Below are 12,514 nucleotides of genomic sequence, written 5' to 3'. Positions count from 1 at the left end.
TTTAGTCAATCAAAGGCCTTTGGCAGTTCAGTGAATACACTACAAAGTTTTCCCTGTCCTTTCAGTACTTTGATTATGTGTGTTGTAAAACCTGATATTGCTTTTTTGTGACTCTATCCACTTTGAGGCTGTGCTATGTACTGTTCAGTATATTATATGCCAGTGTGGTTCTGCAAATGCTGATGTATGAGATGCCCATAGAAAGGCTAGAATAAGAAGTATTGTGTAAATCAGTGGGAAAGGTTTTGTACCTTGTCTACCAGGAGGCAAAATCAACAGGGAAAGGAGTGGGGAACTAGAGTGTGTGCTACAGGTGTGTATCACATAAAATTACAGTTTGTATTTATGATTGAAATTTTATTCAAATTTCACTTTATTTTGTTATTTCCACATCTTCATGGTGAAGTATGGTATTAAAACCATTCATGTAATTTATAGCCCTTGAGAGCTGTTAATGAGCCACATTTCTGATAGCATCGTTGAATGCTTTTGCCACATAATTTACGTTTTTGGTGTTTAAACCACACATATTTGCTCTTCCACTGCTGTAGAGATAAATGTGCCATGTATCCCTCAAATACTCAACTTGCTGGGCTGCAACAAAACAACAGTAGTTTTTTTATGTGTACAAGCAAAATATGTACTATACATAATTTAAGGATGAAAGGAAATAACTCACCAGATAGGACACTGAGTCACCGATAGGCACATAACTGAGACTGAGAATACTACTAGCTTCTAGGTGAACCCTTCTTCAGGGATATAGAGTGCACACATGCCTGTATAGGTACAGTGTCCTGGCTGACTATATTGTGTCTGCACTGCAGCTTGACAGGGATGAGCAGTCATGTCAGATGGAGTGGATGGGGGAAAAATGTTGGCATGGGAGGGAGGGAGGGTAGGGTAGGGAAACTGTGGCTGACAGCCACAGGGTATTGGAATGTGACACTTATGAGCTCATTCTCACAGCAGGCAATGAGAGTTGCACACCACATAGTGATGTGGTGGAGTGAACTGAGAAGGGGGAGAGAGAGCAGGAGGTGACACGCGGCTATGTTCTCAGCAATTCATTGAGTTATTATAAAGTATACAATCTGACATTCTAATGGCTGTTTAATGTACACTAATGAGTCAGATAGAGGAATACTTCAGGAGAGAAATGAAGATATTTTGAAATTCGTTTTCCACTGAGTTACATCACATTCGTTGGGAGGTAGTTACATTATCCATTGATAATTTCCTCTCTAACATAATATGAAATGTGCAATTACAATAAAATTGAGCTTTGCTACTTGGCATATGGTACAGTGAGATCTTGCATTTGCTGATAGTTATGCAGGTGAATATTGTCATGAAGCAAAGACACCCCTCTACTGACCTTGCCAAGCTTTTTGTTTGCAGTTGCTTGACAGAGCTGAGTTAATATGTTACAAAAGTATCAGATTTAAGTGTGTTATCCTGGAGTGAAAAATCCACAAGCAATGCTCCTTGCCTATCTCAGGCACAGTGCATGTGATTGATTGGGCTGAAGTTGCGTGCGTGGACTTCAGTTTCTTAGGTGATGTTAAATGCTTCCAAAGCATTGATTGTAATTTTCACTCTGTTTTAGTAGAAGACGTCCATTTTTCATCTTCAGTGACAGTTTGTCTAAAAAATTCATTACCTTTATTACTTACTGCAGCACTCAAACAACTTCAAAGTACTCATTGCTTGACTGGTTGTGTCCACGTAGTCGGCAGTTTAAGTGAACATTAGGATGGGGATTCTTTAATGCTGTAACCACTTTTTTACCATTCCACCCCTCAGTGTTCTCACCACAGACTTCACTAATTTGCCAATGAATTTTGCATGTTTTATATTATTTTCCACATAGAAAGTGAATCACTGCACATATTTCACACACTGAGATTTTAAGTTAACTGAAGCATTGTAAATAAGCATGAACATACATAAACACTCATTCTATTATATTGTCTGTAGGTAACCAATAGATACGTATACTCAACAGATGTACCCAGATTGCTGACAACAGTTATGTGTTGGACATAAAAGACATGCCTCATAACACTTCTGTTAACACAAATATTTTTCATCTTCCCTCTCAACACTGTTTTTTATGATACCTAAGAAATTACATTGTGCAACGGAATTAAAGGCTCACTTCTTTTAACACTGTAATTCCCACCCTCTGCAACACCTAAGTTTTAAATTAGGCTTGAAAGTGCATACAACTTTCCTCTCTAATGGTACAAATACATGGCACCCTGCAGTCACCCTTGGGCTCAGTGATGCTTAAAATAGCAAGGTGTTGACATATGTGAAAAAAGAGCCACAGCTCAGAAATTCATGTGACGTGTAAAGTGGGTTAATTATGTCACATTGGCACTAAAATTCACCACAATTGTACCCAATGCCATTGTTGACATGTCGTGTGACACCCCCTCTTACCCACATTTCACCCCTTCTTTTGATGCCTGTGTTGTGAGATGTTAGAACCACGACACACAGTGTTGAAATCATGTGGTTTACTTACGAGTTGAGAAAAACATTCCAAACACCGCTCAGAATCAGCATGAAAAGACCTCAGGGAGTGCTATAAATGGCATCAATGGAACTATCCCTGTCCCTGAGGTGTTGATTCCCACACATTTCATGATTGAAAATGACAGCAGTGCAATGAACAACAGGAATACATTCTTGACAAACTTTGACATTGCTGAATCATCGTATGTTTCCACCTTTCTCTTAGGATATTGTGAGGCTGCATCCCCATTAAACCTGATATGACCCCTTTGGAGAACGGTTCAATCACATTTTTACTCTTGTGTACAAGTTGGAACAACTGTTCAAAACCATTCTACAAAATCTGAACATGATCTGTGTCCCCCTGTGGTGTTTTATGCAAGGGGGGGGGGGATGCAACATTGACACGCACATGAATAAAATGACCAACCTCCCAGTTCGGCAAAAACCCTCAATGGCACTTGCCCACATTTGCTGAGAATTGAGAAACATACGATCCTGTTGTACTGAAACAACCTGTAAAGTAATATGTGGTGCCTGGATGTAAGCAACTCATTGGCACCGCTGCAAATCAAGTTACCTGCCTGCATGCGCCTCAGACTACTTTATGTGCTGTTTCTGTACACATTTATTTTTAAAATTGTCAGTAAAAGTGGATGGGTGCCACTGAGGGTTTTGCCATACTGGGCCTCTCTTTTGTTGACAATTACAAGGTTCCGTAAACATGATCCTTTAATTCTGTTGCACAGTGTATTTAATGCAAGGTGTTTCTTTCTCAAATAGTATATGTAGTTGTCATCATGGTAGGGAGGCAGTATGCTAGAGTACTTATTGCTACAAGTCAGGTCGGTATGTGGGGTATCAGTTCCTGCGTGAACATGTTCCCTTCTGCTGTTAAATAATCTTGCTTAAAATTAGCACTTGTACATAAAATATTTTTGCTACTTTTTTTGTTATTTCTTTATTAACTCATAATGGTCCCCAAGTGGGAATGACTGGTAAAGTCTTTGAGTGCGTCACATTTATTGGCTAGCATTTCCAAATGAATGTGAATAAGTTAAACAGCTAAACAGAGAGAAAGTTATAGGAAGATTATTACGATAATATGCATCATGAAACTAGTTGTTCACATCCAAAGCAATCACAGTCGTCTCCAACAGCCAAAGACAGTAGCATTGCGTGAATGTGTGAGAGTTCTACTTCTGAGGAAGGGGTTCATCCAAAAGCTTTTATATTTCTAGCAATGTGCTGCAAACTTTCTGTGTCTTAACATAAGTAATGAGCACAAAAAAGAAGACTACTTAAAGCTGATGTTGGTCCTCATGTGTCCGTAAACGAGATATGACTCATTGGAATAGTTCCCCTTGTCTACATTTAGCTATTCACTCTGCAAGCCACTGTACAGTGCATGGTAAATGGTGGTCCTTACCATCACTAGCAATTTTTTGTACTATTCTTTTTTCAAATTGAGTGAGAGAAAAACTGACTGCCTGTACACATCTTATGTGACCTAATCTCTCTCACCATACTCTAAAGATACCTACGTGAGATATGTGGTGATTGCAATGGTAGTGTCACATAGTTTTCCTCAAATATTAGCCCTCTAAATTTACTGTCTAGTTTTGAGAGTGCAATGTCCATCTTTCATCCAAAGTTCCCCAAGCATCTCTTTAACTTTAGTGTATGCACTGTACTAATCTGCTCCACCTCTAGCTGCATATCTGTGAATGTGTTCAGCTTCTGCTAGTATACTTTCTTGGTAAGGATTCCAAATGCTGGAACAGTATTACAGAATTTCCTAGGATGTTCTGGTAAATCTTTCACCGGGATATAACAGTAGAAACTATTGTAGGCTTTGCATGTAGCACTTATTATAAGTGCATGTAATTAAGCTACTTCTGTCAATTTACCCGCATTCTCTTTTGTAGCATACTCTGCTTTCACAATATTCTTCAAGTTGTATCACTAAACAAAGTTGGGTGTTTGGCATCTTTCATTACCATACATTTCTTTAGATTGCAGTTGGTGGTGTCTTTCAACTGAAGCACAGTTGTACTCTGTTGGATTTGAAATAAATGTTCTCTGTTCACCTTTATGTAGGTTGTTTTGGCTGTCTTTCTTTTTGACTAAACACAAATACTATATCAGCTTTCTTGATTACTTGGCTCTTGAAGAAAATCTAGTTTGTTCCTATCCAAGAGCCTAAAACATTTCTTTTGTGTTTTGTCAGAAAATGCATTCACAATTGCTTAACAATGCAGTGTGTCCTTACCATTGATAACATATCAGTCTCAAATGACGTGTGTCAAAAGCCCATGACCATAAGCATGGCCGTGGGGATGATTTCAGCTGGTGGGAAAAAGGATTATATTTTCACAGTTAGGCCATTGTGAAAATCAATCATCAAGATGACCATTGTGGCAATATACTGTTACAAAGTGCGTCATTTATTCCGATGATTCCTTTCAGTTTTATTTCCTTTAGTCTTTAAGAACAGATTACAACAGTTTTATGTACCTGTATATAGTTGCATAAGTCAATTGTATGCATTTGCATGGTTGAGTGGTGTAACTGAGATGATCATTTTAGCAATTTTCTGTTATCCATTTTAACCTTTCTCATCTGAATGACTGCTCTAATCCAACTGCCATGTGCTATATTATCAAATTCTTGTCATCATCCTTTAATGTAATTTTTATTGCTTTCTCATTTGTTGAGAGGCATGCTTTTGAAATGCATGAAAGTTTTTCTGATCAGGAAATAATGAGCGATCAGAATTATCGTATTCAGTCAAGGTGATGGCATGTGTATTGCTAACTATCCAAATTTCCATTACTGTCATAATAATTTGTTCATTGTTCATTGTCCATTTGGTGCTATTTCTGCACTCCAAGAAAATTCCTGGCACAGTGGCCCACAGGAGTAGCTGAATCAATAGAAATCGAGTAACATAAACTAGTGTTAATCACTTTCTGTTTAGCTACCAAACAACACTGTGTGTATTACAGCTATGTTGAAACTAGACAGGACATGTGGAATTAAGCTTCATTGAAATATTGTGTGTAATTGAGTTTGAAAACCTCTTATTTTTGACACATTAAACTTATTAAACACTGATTCCTCTACTAGCTAAAGACTGAATTAACAGTTTTTTATTATGATCCTGTAGGCTTACACTTGTATGAAGCATGTTTACTTGTAATAAAGGAAACATCCTGAACAAAAAACATTAACTATCACATATTTCCTAAAGACAAACTTTTTTGATCGGACTTTCTAACACTAATTATTTCAAAGAAAAATTTAAAAATATAATTTAATATGTAATTATTAACATTGAAATATATTTTGTTTTGGGCAGACTTCTTTTAACTTGATACCTGAATACCAAAGTCCTTTTCCAAGGATGGTCAGTTGGTGAGATATGTTGTGGGTGTATATATTTCTATTTTACCTGCTTTGAATTATCTTTTGTACTGTATATTATTATTTGCACTACCTTAAAAAAAGTGAAACATTCAGAAAATGTGGTTGGATGTCAGTCTAACTTTGTACACACACACATCATCAGCACGTATGCAAGTGATGAGAGTTGCAATTTTCCATGACTGGTAGATTGGCTACCCTTGAGCATTAATATTCATGTTTAGTGTTGTTACCAGGCCTCGTAGGGTATATAAGGGGCATGAACAGCATCAGATGTTGCGTGATCTCTGTGAAGGACACAAAATGCCACATACTTGTATGAGACAGCATGATCAGAGGCTGGCACAGTTTGAAAGAGGCCTCATTGTGGATCTCCATTTGGCCAGCTGGTCAAGTCGTGCAATAACTAGATCTGTGTGGAATTCTAATGTGACGGTGGCCAATGTTGGACAGTTGGGGAATGTGAGGGGAGACCTACTTCTTGTCAGGGTTACAATCAACCACATCTTACCACCAGGAGTGATGATCGCCATGTAGTAGGCCACACACATTGTATCCCTTCACATCTGTTGTGCCTGCCATCCAAGAACAAGTCATGGACTCCCTGCAATATTCTGTCAGTCCACACCATTTGTCGAAGATTAGCAGCGGCTGGACTAGGGATTATCATTTAGTGTGTGGGTTGCTGTTAACACCACAGCAAAATGGCTGTGTTTGGAGTGGTGCCATTCCTGAGCATCGTGGACTGCTGATGATTTGTGTTTGGCGATGAATCACCATTCTGCACTACACCAGGTGACCACCCTCAGGGAGTGTGGCAGCAACCTGGAGAGTGCTCCCATTCTTCCAGGATTTTGAGGGCCACAGTGGTGTTACTCCTGGTGTAATGATCTGGGGAGCCATCAGGTATGGCTTCGGGTCACACACAACTGGTAGTGATTGACGGAACTCTGACAGCACAACATTTTGCCGCAGACATCCCGCATCCTAATGTGTTACTTCATGTGTGACAGCATCGTGGTGCCATTTTTCAACAACGCAATGCCACCTACACGTGGCATGCATCTTCGGAAATTGTCTACCTGATGTTGAGGTATGCGTGTGGCCAGCAAGATACAAAGATGTGTCTACGATAGGATGTGTGGGGCCAGCTCGGGCCTCAGCTCTGCCCCAGTTCTGGTGTCTGGGATCTTGAGGACTAGTTGCAACTTTTGTGGGGAGTTTGCCTCAGAAGAGGGTACGACGACTTTATGACATTCTTCTCCAGCAATTCAGTGCACATATTCAGGCCAGAGGGGCAGCAGTGTCGTACTGATACGTGAGTTCGTACAGCCAAGTTTTCTGTCAGTTTTTCCCGATTTTGTAATAACTGCAATAACATCGCATACCCTCTTAACCTTTGAACTTTCATTTCATTTCAGTTCCTCCTTGCCCTCTGGGTACTTCACTTTTTTTGTTAAGCAGCAGTGTATGTACAGAGATGTAAGGGTTCAGATGCCTAGACTTTTAAAATGATTTCTGTTCTCCGTACTGTTGATACAGTTTATAAAGTCCATAGTGTACTATCTGAGCAGTGGGTCTGGAAATATATACTGTATATCTGTATAAAATTCAGAAAAGTGTGGAATCTTGCTTGTTATTGTGCAAAATATGAACTTATTCAGTCAACAGTGCCATAAAACTGTTATGGCATAAAACCAAGTGTCAGCACACCAGTCGGGAATGAGAGAGAAGAGATGGCTGTGGAAAGATGTCAGCCAATAGCACACTCGCCAACCCCTCTACAGGATGACAATGCAACAGCAGTCGCCCCTAGGTGAAGACATAACCGCTGCACGTGACTGGTCGCGGCCTAGTTGAAGAGCAGCTTCAAGATTAGGGACTTGTATAGCAGCGACTACTCTATTCACATCTGTGTAACACGGATGTGGAAATTCTTATATTGAAGAACATTTTGCATGTCGCCCTTTGCTTGTGACACATTTCTGTAATCCAAGTTAAGTATCTGTAAATTCCGTTTTGTAATAAAAATCATTGATACAATTTGTTTGAATGTCGTCTAGTGATCCAAGAAAGTAGGTTTCCTAGACACCCTGAATTTGTCGAGTTGGCAGGATTTAACAAAAATGATGGAGGCTTGTTGATAGCATCACCCCTCCACGAAACTTTTGCTACAGTCAGAAACAGCCAGCATCCCTTGTTCAGCATGAGTTAAATGAAATTATAAACATGAACGCCAGTCTGTCAATGAACCATTCACTTTGAAACCAGTAACAGAACTATTTATTTTTAATAAATAGCATATTAATAGTGGCTGAGTGCTATTTTTTTAGTTTTTTGTAAGAATTAACCTGTATTACCATATTGTCACAGTCTCACTGTGTCGGATGTCAATCAAATAGCAAAAAATCATAAATCTCACTTCTCTACTTTTAGTGCCATAATCACATGACACTAAAATTAAAGAAGTTAAGACCCATACTGCAACCCACCCATGTTCTAAATAGAAATTAAGAAAAGATTCTGATACATGTTAACTGATTATTCCTTTGCTGCTTGGCAGACCAACCTCATATTTATAGAAGATACACACAAAGTTGTGGATGTTATACAGCATTAATTTAGTTAGGTAATGAGTTTACACCTAATGAGGCCATGGTCAAACAATAATAATAGTCACCTTGAAAACTGAAAACTGGTTAATTAAATAAATCAGTACTACTGTCTAATATCCATGAAGAGTCTGCAGGGCTGGGCAGCACCAATATGTGGCATGCAGGTCATGATAAACACCACTGCAGCCACAGGCATCTACCTATTGGTGTCCATGTGACACAAGCCAGAATTCCTCCATTGTCAGGTACTTAGGTCACCGCCTAGCTCCTCTGTGGCCAGCTCAGCTCTGTGCCAACCGCCAGCTGCCCTCAAGCTAATGTTTCGGACCACAACACCTGCTGTTGCTGCTACCCATCCGACAGTGCTGTCTCATGCCTTTGCAGGATCTCATCTGCTTTGAAAGGCCTGCTTCCTCAGCTCGTCGTCACTACCATTGATCACAGACTTCGTCATAGTGTCCCCCATAATGCATCATCACAGGAGGACATTTTAGAAGTGCTCATTGTGGGCTTTTGTCCTCTGACACAGCGTGCATATTGGTCACATCCTTGGTACATGACTCAGCCAAGGGTTACAGTAATCCACATTTTTGTGCTATTCTTTTAGTTAAATAAATGTTTCTATTAACTACAATGCACAGAGGAGCAGAAACAACGCATATAAATTGGATGACGTACCTGTGAGGCCAGTGTATGAGAACATTCCTTTCTGTTCTGTTATATGGTTCCAGTTACCTGGTGTTTGTAGCTTTTCTAGGGACAACTTCAGCTCTGACCTCATTTCCTGTATCCGTTTCGTCATGATCTTCACACAGTCTTTCCTGAAATGTAGAAATAAAATTAAATGTGATCAGAATGAATCATATTGTAATTGTAGACAAACAGAGGCATAAAAGTTGAGGCAGTAGTTACGTTATTCGATCTGTACATGGAGCAAGTAGTAAGGGAAACAGAAAACATATAGAGAAGGTATAAAGTTCAGGGAGAAAAATATAAGGTCTCAAAGTTTTGCCACTAACAGTGTAATATGCTCAGAGAGTGCAGAGGACTTGAAAGATAGGTTGAACAGAATGGATTATCTCCTGGGAAGATGTTCTAAGATGAATATTAATCAAACTAAAATCAGGCTAATGGAGTCAAGTCAAGTCAGATGATTCTCATGGGATTAGATTATAAAATAAGACACTAAAAATAACAGAAAAGATATACTCCTTGAGCAGGAAACTAATTGATTGCGGAAGACATAAACTAGAAATAAAACACAGTTTTGCTGAAAAAGAGAAATATATTAACATTGTATTTAAATTTAACTTCTAAGATGTATTTTCTGGAAGAAATACTGCAGTGCTATACACCATGGATTCAGATATAATTCTGTATGAAGTATGTCCCCCAGAGTAAAATATGTATGAATGGTTTTTGCACTCTCAGTATACTGTATAAAATTGAAAAAACTTTATTACAGTCTCCATGTAGCCCTTCTGCTATATAATTTACTGCTGAAACATCCAACCTCTGTAAACAATAACCAAAAGAGATGGTCATAATTAAACTCAACCTTTTGTTCATCTTATCAACATATCAGGATTGTTGCTGGACAGGTGGTTTGAATATACATCACACAGTTGTGATGCATTCAACATCTACATCTACATCTACATTTATACTCCACAAGCCACCCAATGGCGTGTGGCGAAGGGCACTTTACGTGCCAGTCATTACCTCCCTTTCCTGTTCCAGTCGTGTATGGTTTGCGGGAAGAACGACTACCGGAAAGCCTCCATGCGTGCTCGAATCTCTCTAATTTTACATTCGTGATCTCCTCGGGAGGTATAAGTAGGGGGAAGCAATATATTTGATACCTCATCCAGAAACGCACCTTCTCGAAACCTGGTCAGCAAGCTACACCGAGATGCAGAGCGCCTCTCTTGCAGAGTCTGCCACTTGAGTTTGCTAAACATCTCCATAACGCTATCACGCTTACCAAATAACCCTGTGTCGAAACACACAATGAAGTGACTATGAGACAGTGCCTGGCAATAATTGAAATGAGCCTTTGTGGCGTAGAGTGCCATAAATATCGATATTTGTTCTGTGCGCAAGTGGCGAATCTTTGAGGAGAGGGCTTTGGGGCAGGATGTTGGACGCCTCCGGACTTGTATCTGTGTAGAAGCTAAGTTTGAGTAAATCTGTATCTGAGAGAATTCTAGTTGTTTACCTACAACTATACCATATTCCCTCATTGGTGACCCCGTTTTTGTGTAATACGCGTCCGAGTTACCGCCTGATGGTTATTTACGCGCCTACCGTGTCGGGTTTCTCCTCGATCGCGAGGGCCTTTGTTCAGCTCCAGACAATGGCCTTACAGCATTCACCGCCACCCGGATTCCAGCAACATCTCTCCAGCACTCCTGCCGTTGTAGTGGACATGCCGCAAGAATCTTCGGAATCCTTCAGTCAGAACATGCAGTGGAATTCATCAAGCGCCGCCAGTTTCTTCCAACCGCCAACGGTCGTGGACTCTGGCTTTGTTAGCCTGGACCGTCCCACGTGTTCTCCACAGTGTGTTGGTTGGAACATTTCTACTCCTGTGTCGAACACACAATTCAATACAGTTCGTGGCGTCGAGCGAGGTTTTGCTACTTTGGAAAATCCAGTAGTAAATTCAAACTCAAATCAGTTCCCGCCACGTGTGTATCCTTCCGCGCCGGCTAGTCATCAGGTGTTCAATGCTCGCCAAACAGCAAATATCACACTGAGTGTGCATCCTAGTGGACGTGTGTGGGATCCTTGTGTTGCTTCTAATCAGGTCAACAATTCTGTGCTGGACAGTAATTACTCCGACATCTACAACCAGCCCCACCACTCACGGTCGAGTGAATACTGTGTGCATAACGGACATTCACCGGCGTACTTAAGCACTTGTAGCTTCTCTCCGAGCTACCATGTCAATGAGAATGCACATTTTGACTACTATCCTCACACCGTTCGAGCGTCCGTCGCTTCTCAGCCGCCCCCCCGGCGTCAAGTGAATTTCGCGATTCCCGCATTATAGGACGCCAATAATCCGGACTTGCAATCTTCTGCATGCTCTACTTCTGTCCGAAGTAATAGGCGCACCTCCGCAGTGACTGCAGTGCCGAATCTGCCGAAATTACACGTGCCTCATGAACCATCTTCACGACCGCGTCGATTTAATTTATGATCTGGTCAAAGCACCCCCCCTAGCAGGGAAGTATGCTGTGGCGAAACAAACGATACTGGAGCGCGTCTCTAAAACCAGGAGAGAAAATGTGCGACAGCTCATCTACGAAGAGCATCTCGGCGACAGGTCTCCGTCCCAGCTGTGGCGGTGCATCCATCTTCTCGTCGATGAGCAAGTTATGCCTGATGACACGCTCGCAGAAATCTGGACTGAAAAGCTGCCTTTGCCTGTCCAGACTGCAATCTCTGCGTATGAAGATAGGCCAGTAAATGAACGTTTACGCGCCGCCGACAGAGCATACTCCGCCAGGCAACGTGAGCTCCGTGCACTGCATTCTGGACGTGACCGCACTAAGACACTTTCTGACGCCAGCCCTTGTCTGGTGCTGCTGATAACAAGTTTTTTAAACTAGCCGCCCTGCTTGCACCTTCAACTCCTCGCAACGACAGTGCAACAGCCTCTGTGGAAGACTCTGGGGCACATACTCCGTCACCTAGCAACTACCCACAGGAGCACAGGCCCGCCCAACCTTACTGTTTCTTCCACGCGAGATTCGGGGAGCAAGCTCGCAAATGCCAGTCACTGTGTTCTTACCCAAACTCCAACCGCAGGTAGGCTACGGTGCCACCTCCTGCGATGTAAACAACGGGCACCATCCCACATTGCACTCCGTTTCGGACAATAACAGTAAGTGTGGTCGAGTCTATGTTCGCGATTTACGATCAGGTGTATGTTTTCTGGTAGA

General features: G+C 41.1%; 1 protein-coding gene across 1 annotated transcript in view; it reads right to left on the bottom strand.

Moving 5' to 3' along the window:
• Nucleotides 1-353: 353 nt before the first annotated feature.
• LOC126253393 (aspartate aminotransferase, cytoplasmic-like) overlaps nucleotides 354-12,514 on the bottom strand; it is a 99,892-nt gene continuing 87,731 nt past the window's right edge. The window contains exons 7-8 of the mRNA XM_049954693.1: nucleotides 9,243-9,385; nucleotides 354-594 (exon numbers count right to left, since the gene is read on the bottom strand). Coding sequence (XP_049810650.1) covers nucleotides 452-594; nucleotides 9,243-9,385 — 286 coding nt within the window. The 3' untranslated portion in view covers nucleotides 354-451. The remainder of the gene's footprint in view (nucleotides 595-9,242; nucleotides 9,386-12,514) is intronic.

This window comes from Schistocerca nitens, chromosome 4 (assembly GCF_023898315.1).
Source record: "Schistocerca nitens isolate TAMUIC-IGC-003100 chromosome 4, iqSchNite1.1, whole genome shotgun sequence".
Taxonomy (NCBI): Eukaryota; Metazoa; Arthropoda; class Insecta; order Orthoptera; family Acrididae; genus Schistocerca; species Schistocerca nitens.
The sequence above is the reverse complement of the archived record's forward strand: the minus strand, read 5'-3'. Positions and strand labels throughout refer to the sequence as shown.